This window comes from Saimiri boliviensis, chromosome 21, assembly GCF_048565385.1.
Source record: "Saimiri boliviensis isolate mSaiBol1 chromosome 21, mSaiBol1.pri, whole genome shotgun sequence".
Classification (NCBI taxonomy): Eukaryota; Metazoa; Chordata; class Mammalia; order Primates; family Cebidae; genus Saimiri; species Saimiri boliviensis.
In genome coordinates, this window is record NC_133469.1 from 34,090,354 (window position 1) to 34,108,965 (window position 18,612).

The 18,612-nt window shown below is 45.7% G+C and overlaps 1 protein-coding gene across 14 annotated transcripts in view; it reads left to right on the forward strand.

The window, feature by feature from the left end:
• Nucleotides 1-18,612, forward strand: part of DEPDC5 (DEP domain containing 5, GATOR1 subcomplex subunit) — a 166,584-nt gene that overhangs the window by 120,591 nt on the left and 27,381 nt on the right. For all 14 annotated transcript variants that reach the window (XM_074390966.1, XM_074390965.1, XM_074390970.1 and 11 more), the window contains 5 exons: nucleotides 6,891-7,045; nucleotides 10,445-10,522; nucleotides 11,339-11,471; nucleotides 13,858-13,966; nucleotides 16,934-17,161. In XM_074390966.1, the coding sequence (XP_074247067.1) occupies nucleotides 6,891-7,045; nucleotides 10,445-10,522; nucleotides 11,339-11,471; nucleotides 13,858-13,966; nucleotides 16,934-17,161 (703 nt within the window). The remainder of the gene's footprint in view (nucleotides 1-6,890; nucleotides 7,046-10,444; nucleotides 10,523-11,338; nucleotides 11,472-13,857; nucleotides 13,967-16,933; nucleotides 17,162-18,612) is intronic.

Consider the following 18,612-nt stretch of genomic DNA (forward strand, 5'->3'; position numbering starts at 1 on the left):
GGCATGGTGGCGCGTGCCTGTATTCCCAGCTACTTAGGAGGCTGAGGCAGGAGAATTGCCTGAGCCCAGAAGGCGGAGGTTGCGGTGAGTCGAGATCGCGCCATTGCACTCCAGCGTGGGTAACAAGAGCGAAACTCCGTCTCATTAAAAAGATAAATAAATAAAATAAAATAATAATTTATATTTAAATAGCCATATACTAGCTAGTGCTAGCTACTATATTGCATGGCACAGCTCTAGACATTTAAAATGTCATTGTTAAAATCAAAAAAATACTCAGACTATACTTCCACATTTTTCCTACCCTTGTTTTCTCCTTACTGGATTTTCTCATGTACTTATTTGTTTATTTATTTATTTAATTTTTTGGGGGAAGGAATTTTGCTCTTTTTGCCCAGGCTGGTGCGATCTCGGCTCACTGCAACCTCCACCTCCCGGGTTCAAGTGATTCTCCTGCCTCAGCTTCCCGAGTAGCTAGGGTTACCATTGTGTGCCACCATACCCAGCTATTTTGTGTTTTTAGTAGAGATGGGGTTTTGGCGTGTTGGCTATGTTGGTCTCAAACTCCTGACCTCAGGTTAGCTACCTGCCTTGGCCTCCCAACATGCTGGGATTACAGGCATGAGCCACTGCATCCAGCCGTATTTATTTTTTCTTATTGTGTGTCTATTAGTAGCCTCACCTTTTTTGGAACGATGTACGATATAAAAATATAAGTGATACCCAGCGCAGCAGCCCACATGTGTAATGCCAGCACTTTGAGAGGTTGAGGTGGGAAGATGCCTATTAGTCCAGGAGTTTGAAATCAGCCTGGGCAACACAGTGAGACGTTGCCTTTACAAAAAATAAAAATAAAAAAATTAGCTAGGTGTCCTGTTGCATGCCTGCGGTCTCAGCTATTTGAGAGACTGAGGATGGAGGAGTGCTTGAGCCCAGGAGGTTGAGGCTGCAGTGAGCGTGATTGTGCACTCCAGCCTGGGCAACAGAGCAAGATCTGTCTCAAAAAAAAAAATTTTTTAAAGAAAGAAAAAAAAACCATATATATATATCTCATTTGGAGTGAAGGGTTAGGATGGACACATAGAGGAAGGAGGCTGCCCCGAGGTGAAATTTACATCAAATGAGGTAGCAAATTCAAAGTACTTGGTGTAGGGCTGTGCCAAGTGCTGTGGGAGATACGGTGATGAATTTAAAAAAAAAAAAAAAAAAAAGGCAGGGCGCGGTGGCTCAAGCCTGTAATCCCAGCACTTTGGGAGGCTGAGGCGGGTGGATCACGAGGTCAAGAGATCGAGACCATCCTGGTCAACTTGGTGAAACCCCGTCTCTACTGAAATTACAAAAAAATTAGCTGGGCATGGTGGCGCGTGCCTGTAATCCCAGCTACTCAGGAGGCTGAGGCAGGAGAATTGCCTGAACCCAGGAGGTGAAGGTTGCGGTGAGCCGAGATCACGCCATTGCACTCCAGCCTGGGTAACGAGCGAAACTCTGTCTCAAAAAAAAAAAAAAAAGTACTCTTTTGGAATATTAATGCCTGTCTTCTCCTCACCCCTAAATGACAAGCTTCATGAGGACAGAGAGAAGGTTTTAATTTGGGATAATATTCTCCTTCCCTGATCTTAACCTTGGAGAACATTTGAGCTGTGGGTCTGTGAGTTATTTCCAAGCTTTCCCTCTGTGCAAGGCATATGGGATTCTGTCATGGATCCCTTTGCAGTGTCTCTGTCTGCCTGGCAGGAGCTGAGTGACTGGAAAGCCGGAGCCCACTTAGCCCATTTGTCTCCTGGTAAGACAAAGCAGAGTGTCATCTCTACCAGTCTCCAGGCACAGTGGAGAGCTGGGCTGGCAGATCCAGCAGTTTCCTTGTGGCCAATGATCCTCCAGCATGAGAAAGTGGGGCTGTGACAAGCCCAGGAGGTGGAAGGTTAGAAGACCCATGGGGGATGCCTGTGATGGGTGGTGCTAATCTCAGAGGCATCTCTAATAGGGCGTCCTCCCTCGCTTTCTCCTGTAGCTTGAGAGTGCTGGAGAGTGGGGGGGAAACTGGGGATTGGTGCTGCTGCTGAGAGTTTTTTGTTGTTGTTATTTTTGTTTTTAATCAAACACCAGACTTGGATTTTGCCATTTTTTTCAATTAATGTCATCTTTCTGTTGTAGAATCCAATCTAGGGTACCACATTGCCAGGCTTCCCAGTCTCTTCTAATCTGTGGCTGTTTCTCACTCTTTCCTTCTTCTTCTTCTTCTTCTTATTATTATTATTATTATTATTATTATTACTATTATTTGAGATTATTTGAGATGAAGTCTCGCTCTGTCACCAGGCTGTAGTGCAGTGGCACAATCTCTGCTCACTGCAATCTCTGCTTCCTGGGTTCAAGCGATTCTCCTGCCTCAGCCTCCCAAGGAGCTGGGACTAAAGGCACGCACTGCCACACCCAGCTAATTTTTGTATTTTTGGTATAGATCGGGTTTCACCATGTTGGCCAGGATGGTCTCAATCTCCTGACCTCGTGATCTGCCCACCTCAGCCTCCCAAAGTGCTGAGATTACAGGCATGAGCCACCGCACCCAGCCCTTTCCTTATTTTTTAAAATGATCTTCACAGCCTTGAGGAGTCCTGGCCAGGTGTCCTGTAGCATGTCCCTAAATCTGGGGTTGTCTGAGGTTTTTTTCATGGTTAGACTGGAGTTATGGGTATTCAAAAAGAATACCCCAAGCCGGGCACGGTGGCTCACACCTGTAATCCTAGCACTTTGGGAGGCTGAGGTAGATGGATCACTGAGGTCAGGAGTTCAAAACCAGCCTGACCAACATGGTGAAACCCCATCTTTTCTTTTTTTTCTTTTTTCTTTTTTTTTTTTTTTTTGAGATGGAGTTTCGCTCGCTACCCAGGCTGGAGTGCAATGGCGCAATCTCAGCTCACCACAACTTCCGCCTCCTGGGTTCAGGCAATTCTCCTGCCTCAGCCTCCTGAGTAGCTGGGATTACAAGCACACGCCACCATGCCCAGCTAATTTTTTGTATTTTTAGTAGAGACGGGGTTTCACCCTGTTGACCAAGATGGTCTCGATCTCTTGACCTCGTGATCCACCCGCCTCGGCCTCCCAAAGTGCTGGGATTACAGGCTTGAGCCACTGCGCCCGGTCCGAAACCCCATCTTTTAAAAAAATAAAAGAATACCCCAGAGGGGAAGTGCTCTTCTCATCACATCATATCAGGAGGTACCTGAGATCCACACAACATCACTAGTGACGATAACCTTCATCACTTAGTTAATGTCATATTTGTTAGCATTCTCCACAATGAAGTTACTATTTTTTCCCTTTTTATACTCCATTTTTGGAGGCAAGTCACTAAGGCTAGCCCACTCTAAAGCGGAGGAGGAGGGGTATCTACATATGTTAAATGGAGTCCTTTTTTGGAGAAGGTTCTTAAGATTCTTAAGATGAAAGGCATTTCCCTCTGCTTGGCTCTTCACCAGGCGTCTACATGAGACATCTGCCATTCTGTCCATCCCACCTGCCATTTATCTTTGCTTACCACTGATCTTATTTCAAAAAGTTACTCATGGGGATCATGGAAGTACGTGCAATCCTAAAATAAAAACATGACTAGATGGGAGGAATTCAGGTAAAGAAAAAAAAATTAGACAGGACGGAATATGAGGCCTTGTATAGTAGATGGAATTTTATGCTGAATTCAGCTCTAAACCTCCTGGTAGCCAAAGAAAAGTGGTAAACGTCTGTTCCAAAACTCATGGTGGTTATAAAATAAAGACAAATTGATTACTTGGGAGAAGTATACCTTTTCCTGGTATTAAGATCTAAGCAAAATGCCTTTCTGTGCAGCCTCTGAAAAGACAGACATTGTGTGATACATAGAGCAGAGGTCAGGAAACTATGGGGTATATCTGGTCCACCATCTGCCTTTGTAAATAAAGTTTTATTGGAATAGAGCATGCCCTTTCATTTACATATTGCCTATGGCTGCTTTCTCACTTTCTTATGCAAAGTTGAGTAGTTGTGACAGAGACCATATGGCCCACAAAGCCTGAAATATTTACTATTTGATCTCTTACAAAAAATGTTTTCTAATTCCATATCTAGAGCAGAACTCCTTAGCCACCCCCACCCCTGCTCCCACCAAACTAGGACTGTAGGACTAATGTGCATTTTTGGTAATGTCCTTCAGGTTAGGCCAGTAGAGCAATTCTCTGGGTATAGTACATGAGAAAACCCCACTACAGGGGCCCAGAAGGCAGGGCCTAAGAGCCACTCTTATAAGCATAAGAGCAGGGTCTTGTCCCCTTTAGTTAGCTTATTCTCGTTTAAATTTATGGCATGGTACCTGTTCCTAAACCTTACTGGTTAGAGGCAGGTGGTAATTGGTAATTGCAAGCTGCCTCTTGCTGCATATCTCTGTGTGGTTATGGTGCCAGCAAAACCTGTGTGGTCCTTTTTTTTTTTTTTTTCTGAGATGGAGTCTTGCTCTGTCCCCAAGGCTGGAGTGCAATGGTGCAGTCTTGGCTCATTGCAACTTCTGCCTCCCAGGTTCAAACAATTCTCTTGCCTCAGCCTCCTGAGTAGCTGGGACTATAGGCACGTGCCACCACACCTGGCTAATTTTTATATTTTTAGTAGAGACGGGGATTTCACCGTGTTAGCCAGGATGGTCTCGAACTCCTGACCTCATGATCCGCCCACCTTGGCTTCCCAAAGTGCTGGGATTACAGGTGTGAACCACCGTACCCAGCCTTTCCCCCCCCCCCCCCAAATCATTGGGCTGGCTGTAGAACAGCAAAATGGTTCTGTCAGAACCAGGAGCGACTGTACCACCTAAGGGACATTTGGTAATATCTGGCGACATTGGCAACATTTTTATTTGTCATATTTGGGGGTTGGGGATGATAGGTGACATGTTACTGGCATCAAGTGGGTACAAGCCAGGGATGCTTCTCTACATCCAACAATGCAAAGATCAGCCCCCCACAGCAAACACTTATCTGATCCCAGAGGGCAATAGTGCTGAGAAGCCTTGTTTTCTTATTTTATTTTATTTTATGTTTCTCAGACAGGGTCCATCTTTTCACTAAAAAATAGCCAAGCGTAGTGGTGCATCCCAGTTACTTGGAAGGCTGAGGCAGGAAGATTTCTTGAGCCCAAGAGTTTGAGTTTGCAGTGAGATGTGATGGCACCATTGCACTCCAGCCTGAGGCAGGGGGCAACCCTGTCTCTGGGGGAAAAAAAATGAATACAGCACCATTACATGAGGCACAACTTGTCAGCTACCAGGAGAAGCTCATAGAGGTCCAGACTAGAGAAGAAGATGTATCTGCTTGGGGCCTGGAGCAGAGTGAATCAGAAAGCAGTTTGCTAAGGCATCAGGGCTTAAAATGGTCCTTAAACACTAATGGGATTAGCTGGGTGTGGTGGCTCCTGCCTGTAATCTCAGCTACTCAGGAGGCTGAGGCAGGAGAATCGCTTAAACTCAGGAGGCAGAGGTGGCAGTGAGATCATACCACTGCACTCCAGCCTGGGTAGCAGAGCAAGATTCTGACTTAAAAAAAAAAAAACAACCGGGCCAGGCGCGGTGGCTCAAACCTGTAATCCCAGCACTTTGGGAGGCTGGGGCGGGTGGATCACGAGGTCAAGAGATGGAGACCATCCTGGTCAACATGGTGAAACCCCGTCTCTACTAAAAATACAGAAAAAATTAGCTGGGCATGGTGGTGCGTTCCTATAATCCCAGCTACTCAGGAGGCTGAGGCAGGAGAATTGCCTGAACCCAGGAGGCGGAGGTTACGGTAAGCCGAGATTGTGCCATTGCACTCCAGCCTGGGTAAGAAGAGCGAAACTCCGTCTCAAAAAAAAAAAAAAAACAAAAAAAAAACTCATGGGCTTTTAGTTACTAGTTGTGGAGAAGAGCACCCCAGGATGATATGGAGCACATAGACAGGATTTATATATACAGGGTTTCATTTGACTAGAAAGGTACACGTGGGTGAATGGTAGGCAGTGTGGTGAGATCTCAGGTCATGCCAATGTTATGTAGGACCCTTGATTCCCTGTGATTTAGTTTTCAGTGTGGTGGTTCATGGGGAGACTTGAAAGTTTTCAGAGTAACAGAATGATGGGATTGGAACTGTTCTTGACAGAAGATGCAAATGGAGCTGGCTCACAGGTAGCATTTTTGACATAGAGGCTGCAGTCGGGGGCCAGTTAGAGGAGTGTTTATAGCCCTCCTTGGCCAGAGGAAGTACAGGCATGATTTAGAGATGCATGTGAATCTGCAGAGGCAGGCCACAGGACTAGGCCTGTCTTTAGATGCAAAGCAGAAGAGAGCTAGCAGATGGCTCTGAAAGTTGAACCTGAGCAATTGAAAGGTAAAGGAAAGGAGATTTGCAGTGGGAAAGAGTGAGCCATGGTGGACAGAGGATGTGCATTGTGGTATTCACCTGTTTGTATCTAAGTGTGGTCTCTCAGTCCTGCTGTCCTCATAAGGAGTGATTCTGACATCTCTACCTTTCCTATGGAGATTTTTCTTTAGTGTAAATCATGTGGTTTGAGGCAGGTGCTGACGCGATTTCTTTGGTCCTGGGGATTTACTGTGAAGAGTGACCTCTTATCTGCTGTGGTTTGGAGGGTGGGAGTTCCCAGCTGCTCTGACAGAAGGCAGTGCACACAAGACTGGTTAGAGTCTCTGGACTCCTTTTAGCTCTGCCACCAGGGACCAAGAGGAAATGGGAATGAGAGGAATGAAAAGGATTGCATTAATTTTTGCTTATTTATTTTTTGTGAAGGCTTATTGAGTGAATAAGCCAGTACAGCTTATTTACCTTTTTTTCCTGTCTGTTATTGTTGGATTCAAGTATCCATTTTTAAATCTCCTGCAGGTATCTGTGGACCAAACAGTCACTCCTGTGTTGGACAGCACCAGTTTGGGCATAAGCACAGGCCAATCTGTGGACAGAGGCAACAGCCAGATCTTTGGAAACTCCCAGAACATAGGAGAACAGGGCTACTCCTCCACAAACTCCAGTGACAGCAGGTGAGATTCAGAGTGGCCAAACTCGTGTTCCTAGGAGTGGGGACAGTCTGACCTCAAAGGCTGCTGAGGCTGGGAATCCAAAGCTCTGGGCCAAGTTCTGACTCTGCCACAAGTCACAGGGGACCTTGGGCAAGTTAGTTCTTACCCACACCTGTATGAAGGGACTAATGATCTGTTTCCTGCTATCCTCACAGGATAGCTAAGAGGCTTCCACAGAGACGTAGGAAAGTGTCAAGCACCACACAGGAGTACAGGGTTTCTGCAAGGGGCCACTGCCTAGTCTGTCTTGTTCACTGTGGTGCCTGTGGCACAATGCCTTGCACGTCATAGCATGCAGTCACTAAGGAAAAGGACAAACAGTGGATGAATCACTAATTGTGGCCAAACATGACTGTTTTTCTTCTATTCCTTAGTATCCAGAGGGAAGAGAAGTTGCCTGTACTTCGTTTGCTCCAGCAAGTGCACCAACTTTTAATGCTGTTGTCAGTTCTGAGAAACCTTTTTACTTTCTTCCCAGATGTGTTTGCTTTATAATAATTATGCTGGCTGGGTACTGTGACTCACACCTGTAATCCCAGCACTTTGAGAGGCCAAGGCAGGCAGATCACAAGGTCAGGAGTTCGAGACCAGCCTGGCCAATATGGGGAAACCTCATCACTACTAACAATTTTTAAAAAGCTGGGTGTGGTGCTGGGCACCTGTGGTCCCAGCTACTCGGGAGGCTGAGGCAGGAGAATCGCTTGAACCCAGGAGGCAGAGGTTGCAGTGAGCCAAGATTATACCACTGTACTCCAGCCTGGACAACAGAGCAAGACTCGTCTGGGAAGAAAATTATGCCCCAGTCTGTTCTTATTGTCTCACTGTACTGTCTAAGCAGTCCTTGGCAAAATGATCTAAGAGACTTAACTTTTGTATCTCTGTCCCTAAGAACAGGAAGTTCTCTGGGGCTGCTCACCTGCCTCTGTCACTTTGTTTCCCTTATGTCATAAATTCTGGCCTGGTTTAATCTGTGTCTCCTCCACTGCAGCCTATTCATTCTGGCCAGTAGAGTTGATGGTCATTTCAGAAGCAGGAACAGGTCTGGACTTCTCTGTTCCCTGCTTTTGTTCATGCCCATATCCCCATCAAGCGTACCTGGCTTTTTGGCTTTAGGTGTGGAGGAAATTGGAGAGGCTGCCCAATGCATAGGAAATGAATCCATTTATCTGCTTCCTCTTTGCTTACAAGGGTAGAACAGTAGGTTTTCTTCTGCTTTCAGAAGAAATGACGGATCAGGGATGTTTAGGCTGGAAGTGAAAAAGACCAAAAAATGACATGGCAGGTAGAATCAGGACCAATGACTGAAAAATACAGAGAACAGATCTTATTTCATGATAAAGAACTTACTAGCAATGGGTCTGCTGTTTGGCCGAGTTCTTTGCCATTGAAGATGTTAACATAGATAGAACAGCCGCTTGCCCAGACTCATGGTCTCAGCAGAGACCCAAGCATGAGAAGGAAGTTCATTTCAGGCCGGGTGCTGTGGCTCACGCCTGTAATCTCAGCACTTTGGAAGGCTGAGGTGGGTGGATCACCTGAGATCAGGAGTTTAAGACCAGCCTGACCAACATGGAGAAACCCCGTCTCTACTAAAAATACAAAATTAACCAGCCATGGTGACGCTTGCCTGTATTCCCAGCTATTTGGGAGGCTGAGGCAGGAGAATCACTTGAACCCGGGAGGTGGAGGGTTGCAGTGAGCCAAGATTGCGCCATTGCACTCCAGCTGTGTAGCTTTTCTATGGATGGGCAACAAGAGTGAAAGTCCATTCAACAAAAAAAGAAGGAAGTTCATTTCAAAAATCTTTGAAAGCTTTTTCAAACCCTGCAATTCTGAAATGCTTCAGTGATTTCTGGACCCCTGAATAGTTGTGAAGAGGAGTAGTCTGGGACTGATGAAAGGGAGAAATTCAAAGAAATTGAGGAGCTTATGGATTAGCCCCACAACTGGCCCAGTTTGGTATGGTGGGTGGCCACTCAGCTGCTGAATATTAAGCACTTTTTAATTTTTTTTGAGACGAGAGTCTTGTTCTGTTGCCCACACTGTAGTGCAGTAGCACAATCTCAGCTCACAGCATCCTCCACCGCCCGGGTTCAAGTGATTCCCCTGCCTCAGCCTCCCGAGCAGCTGGGACCACAGGCGTGCACCACTACGCCCAGCTAATTATTTTGTATTTTAGTAGAGATGGGGTTTCACCATGTTGGCCAGGATGATCTCGATCTCCTGACCTCATGATCTGCCCGCCTTAGCCTCCCAAAATACTGGGATTACAGGTTTGAGCTACTGCGCCCAGCTACATTAAGCACGTTTTAAGGAACCATCATACCTTTGAGCAAGAATGTGGGCAACAGGTGGTGGAAAGGGCTTTTGAGAGAGACTGACCTGGATTCCAGATCCTGGTACTTCCTGGCTGTTTGACCTTCACTAGTTCCTTTAGTCAGTTTCAAAAAGTTGGTGTTAATTATTATTATTTTAGTATTGTTTACCACTTTTGGCTTCATGTGTGTCAGTCCTGTACATGTGCTCAGTATTGTATAGACATTCACCTCACATTAGCTCTCAAAGACAGGAATAGCATTAACCCCGTTTTTCACGAGGAAACTGAGGCCAAGAAGAGCTACATAGCAGGTTAGTGATGATACTGAGATTCTGTTCCCCGTGCTCTTACCATATTACCTAGCACTCTCTGGTCAGGATTAAATGAAGCTACCTGTGAAAGGCCCTTGGGGTAAACCCAAAGCAGTCCGGGGGTTTCTTGTAAGTGGGGGCCTGAAGAATATTGTTAAAAGGAATACTTACTAAGGGTAAGTTTGGACACAAAAGTACTTTGAATTCTAAATGTGTACATTTTATTTTATTTTATTTTATTTTTTGAGACAGAGTCTCACTCTGTCACCCAGGCTGGAGTGAAGTAAATGGCATGATCTCAGCTCACTGCAACCTTCACCTCCCAGTTTCAAGCAATTCTTCTGCCTCAGCCTCCTGAGTAGCTGGGACTACATGCGTGCGTCACCATGTCTAGCTAATTTTGATATTTTTAGTAGAGACAGGATTTCACTATGTTGGCTAGTCTGGTCTTGAACTCCTGACCTCAAGTGATCCACCTGCCTCAGCTTCCCAAAGTGCTGGGATTACAGGCATGAGCCACCACACCTGGACCTAAATGTGTATATTTTAAAATAGGAACCCCCGCTATGAGATATCCTTCTGATATAGCCATCCCTAATGTACTGAAATACCTTTAGTGTCAACATTGTCCTGGTTTCTGGCTGCATAAGAAGTAGAGAATGTTTCTAATATTCATTCTCTTGACTGTATATGTGCCCTCTTGCTTTGCTGACCTGACACCTTGTGTTGCAGCTCTCAGCAGCTGGTGGCAAGCTCCTTGACCTCATCCTCCACTCTGACAGAGATCCTGGAAGCCATGAAGCACCCCTCGTAAGTGGCTCATCACAGATACGAGAGTAGGGTTAGAAGGCTCCCAAAAGCCTGTGCCACAGCAATACTTAGGCAGTGTGGTTTGGTGGATTCATTCATGACTCTACTTCTCACCAGTTTTGAGACCTTGGGCAAGTTACTTGACCTCCCTGTGCTTCTGTTTCCTTGTTTGTAATTTGAGATTTTTTTTTTTTTTTCTGAGACAGAGTCTTACTCTGTTGTCCAGGCTAGGGTGCAGTGGTGTGATCTTGGCTCACTGCAGCTTCCGCCTCCCAGGTACAAGCGATTCTCCTGTCTCAGCCTCCTGAGTAGCTGGGATTACAAGTGTGCACTACCACACCTGGCTAATTTTTATATTTTTAGTAGAGATGGGGATTCACCATATTGGCCAAGCTGGTCTCAAACTCCTGACCTTATGATCCGCCCACCTGGGCTCCCAAAGTGCTAGGATTACAGGTGGAAGCCACTGTGCCCGGCCAAGATGGGATTTTTTTAAAAAAGTAGTTAAGCCACAGGGTTGATGTAAGGATAAAATGAAATAATTATGTGAGGTACCTAGTGTTATGCCTGACAAGTATAGGTATTCTCTGAATGTCAGTTCCCATCTTTTCCCTCTACCCCTTCTCTTTTGCCCCCTGTAACAACTTCTTTCATCCTCTCATGAGTATTTATTCATCTGGGTCTAGGAATAGCTTAGGGACATTGCTTTATGGTATTAAATGCTCTAGTGGAAGTCCTTTTTTTTTCATCTTTCCTTCCACTTGTTGCCGTGGGACACACATACCCGCTGCTCCCGCTTACTGCGTTGAAACCCAGGACAGGAGTCCAGCTGCTCTCGGAACAGAAGGGCCTCTCGCCTTACTGCTTCATCAGCGCGGAGGTGGTGCACTGGCTGGTGAACCACGTGGAGGGGACTCAGACACAAGCGATGGCCATCGACATCATGCAGGTGAGGCAGCGCGGGGGACCCACGGGGCTGTCTGCTCAGGTCCCGAAAAACCAGGGCCTTAGACGCTATCACCCTTTCCAGTAATGAGATCTTCAGGTTGGGTTTAGGGTCTGTTTTAATAAGCGTGAGGCCTGTCTGGAATTGATGAAAGAACGAGTGCTGCTTTGAAATACACTGTATCTTGACTTAAAAACTGGGCAGAATTTATTGTCTGAACTGAAATGTTCTGGACAGAATTTGTGCACTTGTAAGCCATGGAAAATTCTCCGTGAATTTTGGGGGAATGCCCTCCCTCAGACCTCAAGCTCCCCCACCCCCGTTTTCCCTGGTCAATGCATGCTTATTTAAAACTCAATGCTGGATTCAAGGCTATGCCCCGGGGGCCTTTTGTCACCTGTACTTGCTCTGCCAGCACTCTTAGTACAACATGATGAAGATCTTTCTGTCTCTCATTTGTCTCCTGCCTCAACCAACTCCTCGAGGGCAGGATCACCTCTTATTTTCCATTTCTGTATCACCAGTGCTAGGCATGTTGCTTGGCACCTGGTAGGCACTTAGAACCAAGCTTGCTGGGTTTAATTATACTGCTCAGAATTGGAACTCTGAAATATGGGAATATGACAGAACTGGAACAACAAGGAAATGGAAAAGACCAGTTGACTGAGCCAATTCATGCCATCCTGTCTATACGGAGGCCCCCACTGAAAGTCAGTACTGTTTCCTCACCAGCTGAGTTATCGTCATGAAAATGTTAAAGTCAATAACTGATTTGAATAAGCATGTGATTCTCAGTTCTCTCTTTGAGGGTCTTGATGTGCTATTTTGCATAGCCTTTTCCTTATACACTCTTATCTCCCTGAGAATTCGATTTCCTTGTTCAGATAATGAAATGCTACTACAGCAGTTAAAATGAATGAGCTGAAGGTGCATGTATTAACATGGATAAATGTCAGAAACATGATGTGAACTGGAAAACCAACTTACAAAATGATATAATATTATGCCCTTTATTTGGAAATTCAAAATCCCTCAAGAATACCTTATATTCTCCATTATACATGTTTACATAATAAAATTATTTAAGATTAATATTACACTAGGGGCCGGGCACAGTGGCTCACGCCTGTAATCCCAGCACTTTGGGAAGCTGAGGCGGGCAGATCACAAGGTCAAGAGATCGAGACCATCCTGGCCAACATGGTGAAATCCCATCTCTACTAAAAAAAAAAAATATATATATATATATATATAAATTAGCCGGGCATGGTGGTGCGTGCCTGTAGTCCCAGCTACTCAGGAGGCTGACGTAAGAGAATTGCTTGAAACCAGAAAACGGAAGTTGCAGTGAGCCGGGATCGTGCCATTGCACTCCAGCCTGGTGATAGAGCGAGACTCCATCTCAAAAAAATAACAATATTAACATTAACCATTTATTTATGGGGAGAGAGGAAGAGTAATGGGAGTGGGAGAGTCTATGGAGAATTTTTAAAATAAAAATATCTGAAATCAGTACAGAGAAATGTCAAATTTGTGAAAGCAGAATAGCGATATATATGGGTTTCTTTTTTTTTTTTGAGCTTTGTCAACCAGGCTGGAGTGCAGTGGTGCTAATCTCAGCTCATTACAACCTCCACCTCCTAGGTTCAAGTGATACTCCTGCCTCAGTCTCCCAGGTAGCTGGAATTACAGATGAGTACCACCATGCCGGCTAATGTGTGTATTTTTGGTAGAGATGGGATTTCACCATGTTTGCCAGGCTGGTCTCAAACTCCTGGCCTCAAGTGATCCACCCCGCTCAGCCTCCCAAAGTGCTGGGGTTACAGCCTTGAGCCACTGCTGCTAGCCATTTGAATTTCTTTATGCCTTTCTACATGTTTGAAATATTTGATGATGATACGAGTTTACATTTTAAAAATATAATTTATGCCGGGCGCGGTGGCTCAAGCCTGTAATCCCAGCACTTTGGGAGGCCGAGGCGGGTGGATCACGAGGTCAAGAGATCGAGACCGTCGTGGTCAACAAGGTGAAACCCCGTCTCTACTAAAAATACAAAACATTAGCTGGGCATGGTGCATGCCTGTAATCCTAGCTACTCAGGAGGCTGAGGCAGGAGAATTGCTTGAACCCAGGAGGCGGAGGTTGCGGTGAGCCGAGATCGTGCCATTGCACTCCAGCCTGGGTAACGAGCGAAACTCCGTCTCAAAAAAAAAAAAATATATATATATATATATATATAATTTATATCAAGTACAACATGTCTAATATGGGGGTGGAGGTAGGGTCTCCTCAGTGCTCCTGTCACTCCCTTGTCTCCAGAGCATGACTGAGGGCTGCCCCTTCAAGATGTCCCTCTGCAGGAATTTCAGAGTTTCAATGTCTCTCCTAGAAAATGCTGGAAGAGCAGCTCATCACACACGCATCTGGCGAAGCCTGGCGGACCTTCATCTACGGCTTCTATTTCTACAAGATAGTAACGGACAAAGAGCCCGACCGAGGTCAGAGCCAAGGCGAATGCGGTTGCCCACAGGGCCCAGTGTTTTTCCTGGTGACTTGCTCTTTCACATGATGGTGCTTCCTGAGCTGCATGTGTGACTTTGTATTCTAAGTTGACAGATCTGTCAATTTCCTTGAGCCTTTGTACTTAATTTAAGCATAGCCAGAGTGACAAGGGTTTCTTAAGTTACAGTGTGTTCTTGGTGAGAACAGTGTGGGTGAAAGATAAAGCTAGAAGAGGCCAAGGGACATGGTGTGAGGAAATTCCCACACATCATCTTTTGGTAGCTATTTTTAATTAGAGACCCCACCCCCTTTCCCACCCAGCCCAGGTGGTTCTGATTATAATATCATGGGCTCCACTCTGATTTATAGCACTTTTTACTTGCTGGATCTCTAGTCCAGACTCCATTTATTCCATTAGAAAGACCATCAAGTCCTAGCAAGTTTTTCAAGTTATGTATTAATTATCTGTGGGGTTTTTTGCTTTTGTTTGTTTTTTTAAATAATGAGAGAAAGTAATTACCCAAAGGGAAAATTTTTTTTAGCATGATTAGAGCTGGCTTGTATAACTGGAGGCATCTAGGATTCAGATCAGCATCTCGTAGGGCATGGTGGCTCACGCCTGTAATCCCAGCATTTTGGAAGGCCGAGGTAGGTAGATCACCTTTGAGGTTAAGAGTTCAAGGCCAGCCTGGCCAACACTGTGAAACCCTGTCTCTACTAAAAATACAAAATTAGTTGGGCGTAGTGGTGCATGCATGTAATCCCAGCTACCTGGGAGACTTAGCCAGGAGAATCGCTTGAAACCAGGAGGCAGAGGTTACAGTGAACCGAGATTGTGCCACTGCACTGCAGCCTGGGCGACAGAGTGAAATCCATCTCAAAAACAACAGCAGCAGCAAAACAGACCGGCTGGGTGCAGTGGCTCAGACCTATAATCCCAGCCCTTTGGGAGGCTGAGGCAGGTGGATTACGAGGTCAGGAGTTCAAGACCAGCCTGGCAAAGATGGTGAAACCCCGTCTCTACTAAAACTTCAAAAAATTAGCCAGATGTGGTGGTGGGCACCTTTAATCCCAGCTACTCGGGAGGCTGAGGCAGGAGAATCGTGTGAACCCAGGAGGTGGAGGTTGCAGTGAGCTGAGATTAAGCCACTGCACTCCAGCCTGGGTGACAGAGTGAGACTCCATCTCAAAAAAAAAAAACCAAAAAAAAAACAGCAAACCATTTCCAATACACATACAGCACAAGGAGACCTCTGGAAGTGACTCCTATCCTGCAGAAAAAATGATTTCTTGGCCTCTGGGTTTAAAGAATCATACATGAGATGAAGCAGCTAGTGCCATTCTCCATTCTATCTTGTCTAAGAATATAACAGAAGTGAAACTGTGTGGGATTTTTTTTCCTTGTAGCCACTAGTATATCCATTGACACTTATCCCTTTAAATTCTAAATTTGACCAGTAGATACCTGTCTTACCTGCAAGTTGAAAACATACCAGGTTACTGTTATATATTCTGAAATCTGAGGTATGAAACTGATCATAAGGTCAAGTGTGGTAGTGGCTGATGCCTATAATCCCATCACCTTGGAAGCCTGAGATATAAAGACCTCTTGAGGCCAAGAGTTTAAGATCAGCTTGGTCAAGCAATATAGCAAAACCCCATTTCTACAGAAAAAAAAATTCGCTGGGCGTGGGTGTACACACTTGTCATCACCGCTACTCAGGAAGCTGAAATGGGAGGATTGCGTGAGCTCAGGACGTTGAGGTTATAGTGAGCCATGATTGCACCACTGCACTGAAGACTTGGCAAAGCAGTGCAGACCCTGTCTCTAAAAGAAAAATAGAAATAAACTGAGTATAAAATATTTTTTAAGGATGGGCACAGCAACACACACCTGTAATCCCAGCACTTTGGGAGGCCAAGGCAGGTAGATCACCTGAAGTTAAAAGTTCAAGACCAGCCTGGCCAACATGGTGAAACCCTGTCTACTAAAAATACAGGCCGGGCGCAGTGGCTCAAGCCTGTAATCCCAGCACTTTGGGAGGCCGAGGCGGGTGGATCACGAGGTCGAGAGATCAAGACCATCCTGGTCAACATGGTGAAACCCCGTCTCTACTAAAAATACAAAAAACTAGCTGGGCGTGGTGGTGCGTGCCTGTAATCCCAGCTACTCAGGAGGCTGAGGCAGGAGAATTGCCTGAACCCAGGAGGCGGAGGTTGCGGTGAGCCGAAATTGCGCCATTGCACTCCAGCCTGGGTAACAAGAGCGAAACTTCGTCTCAAAAAAAAAAAAAAAAAAAATACAAAAGGTAGCCAGATGTGGTGGCCCATGTCTGTAATCCCAGCTACTTGGGAGGCTGAGACAGAATTGGTTGAACCCAGGAGGCAGAGGTTGCAGTGAGCCGAGGTCATGCCCTTGCACTCCAGCCTAGGTGACAGAATGAGATTCCATCTCAAAAAATAAAATTAAATAAATAAATACACACACACACACACACACACAAATATATGCATTTTTTAATTGAAGTGAAGTTCACATGATATAAAATTAACCATTTAAAAATGAACAGTTTTCTGGCCACTGCTCCTGTCAAGAAGAAAAAATAAATAAATTTAAAATAATAAAAATGAACAGTTGAGGACATTTAGTACATCCACAGTGTTGTACAACTATCACAGCCATCTAGTTCCTGACTATTTTCATCACCCTGAAATGAAACCCCATCTTCTTTAGCAATCACCTTTCAACTCCTCCTCCCACCCCCAGCAACCACTAATCTGCTTTCTGTCTCAAAGATTTTCCTATTTGGTACATTTCATATAAATGGAACCATACACCATGTGTCCTTTTGTGTCTGTCTTCTTTTACTTAGCCTGTTTTTAAGGTTTATCAGGTCGTAGCATGCATGATTAAGAAAATAAGCATTTGTGTTGAATACTCCTCTCCCCTCTTCTTTTCCCAGTGGCCATGCAGCAGCCGGCCACCACCTGGCACACAGCAGGAGTGGATGACTTTGCCAGCTTCCAGCGCAAGTGGTTTGAGGTGGCCTTTGTGGCAGAAGAGCTCGTGCACTCTGAGATTCCTGCCTTTCTCCTGCCCTGGCTGCCCAGCCGGCCAGCTTCTTATGCAAGTAGGCACAGCTCCTTTAGCCGAAGTTTTGGAGGACGGAGCCAGGCAGCCGCACTTTTAGGTACATGCTCGACCCAGACAAGGTCTGGGGGTGTGCCAGTGGGTGGCTGCAGGAAGGTGGTGGCCAGCCAAGGGAATGGTGCCACATGAACCAGGATTAGAGTTGCCGAGGCTGTCACGCTAGCCACTGTGTCTATCGGCACTGTTGGCTCCCGTGCTGACTTCACTGGCTGAGTGGCTTTATGATTGTCCCAACCAACAGACGGTATTTAGCACCTCTCAAATCAGAACATAGTGCCAGACCTTCTCGGAGAGGAGAGAAGAAATATGTGGCCAATTTTCCCCAGAGTTCCATAGGATATAGGAGATGTGAGACAGTGAGAGATAGTGCTCACTGCACCAGCTAGTTCCTGCCAGAGGCCTTCCCTACAACCATAGCATCCTACAGTCTCAGAAGAGGATGGAACCTAAAGGGCCATCCATTCCAGACACTCATGCAGAGCAAGAGTCTCTCTCTCCTCTTCCTTTCCTCTCCAAATGTCCTTCCATATTGAAGGATGTAAATTGAAATACTTCCCTCCTTTCCACCATTCTTGTAGCTATAAGATGGGGTGAACACCTGCTTATTGAAAAGTTGATGACCTCTGATAGGAAATGGTGAACTCTGCCCTAGAGGGCCTGACTGATGAGTTGAAATGTGAACATCTTTTTTTTTTTTTTTTTTTTTTTTTTTTTTGAGACGGAGTTTCGCTCTTGTTACCCAGGCTGGAGTGCAATGGCGTGATCTCGGCTCACCGCAACCTCCGCCTCCTGGGTTCAGGCAATTCTCCTGCCTCAGCCTCCTGAGTAGCTGGGATTATAGGCACGTGCCACCATGCCCAGCTAATTTTTTGTATTTTTAGTAGAGACGGGGTTTCACCATGTTGACCAGGTTGGTCTCGATCTCTCGACCTCGTGATCCACCCACCTCGGCCTCCCAAAGTGCTAGGATTACAGGCTTGAGCCAAGAAATGTGAACATCTTTAGAAAATACCTGCTCTGGGCAAGGACCATGGGATTTATCTCGGGCAAGTTGGAGGATCCCGAAACTCTCTGAAAGGAAGAAAGCAAATAGAACATAAACCAAACTCAAGGGAAATTCCATGTTCTGCTTTGTTTGCCTGTAAAAACCCAGCTAATTGGAATCTTTTCCTAGCTGGTAAAAGGAGATGTTAATGGTTATCAAAGTTTCTAGATCCACGCTGGGTGCAGTGGCCCATGCCTGTAATCCCAGCACTTTGGGAGGCCAAGATAGGTGGATCACTTGAGGTCAGGAGTTAAAGACCAGCCTGACCAACATGGTGGAACCCTGTCTATTAAAAATACAAAACTAGGCTGGGCGCGGTGGCTCAAGCCTGTAATCCCAGCACTTTGGGAGGCCGAGGGGGGTGGATCACAAGGTCAAGAGATCGAGACCATCCTGGTCAACACGGTGAAACCCTGTCTCTACTAAAAATACAAAAAATTAGCTGG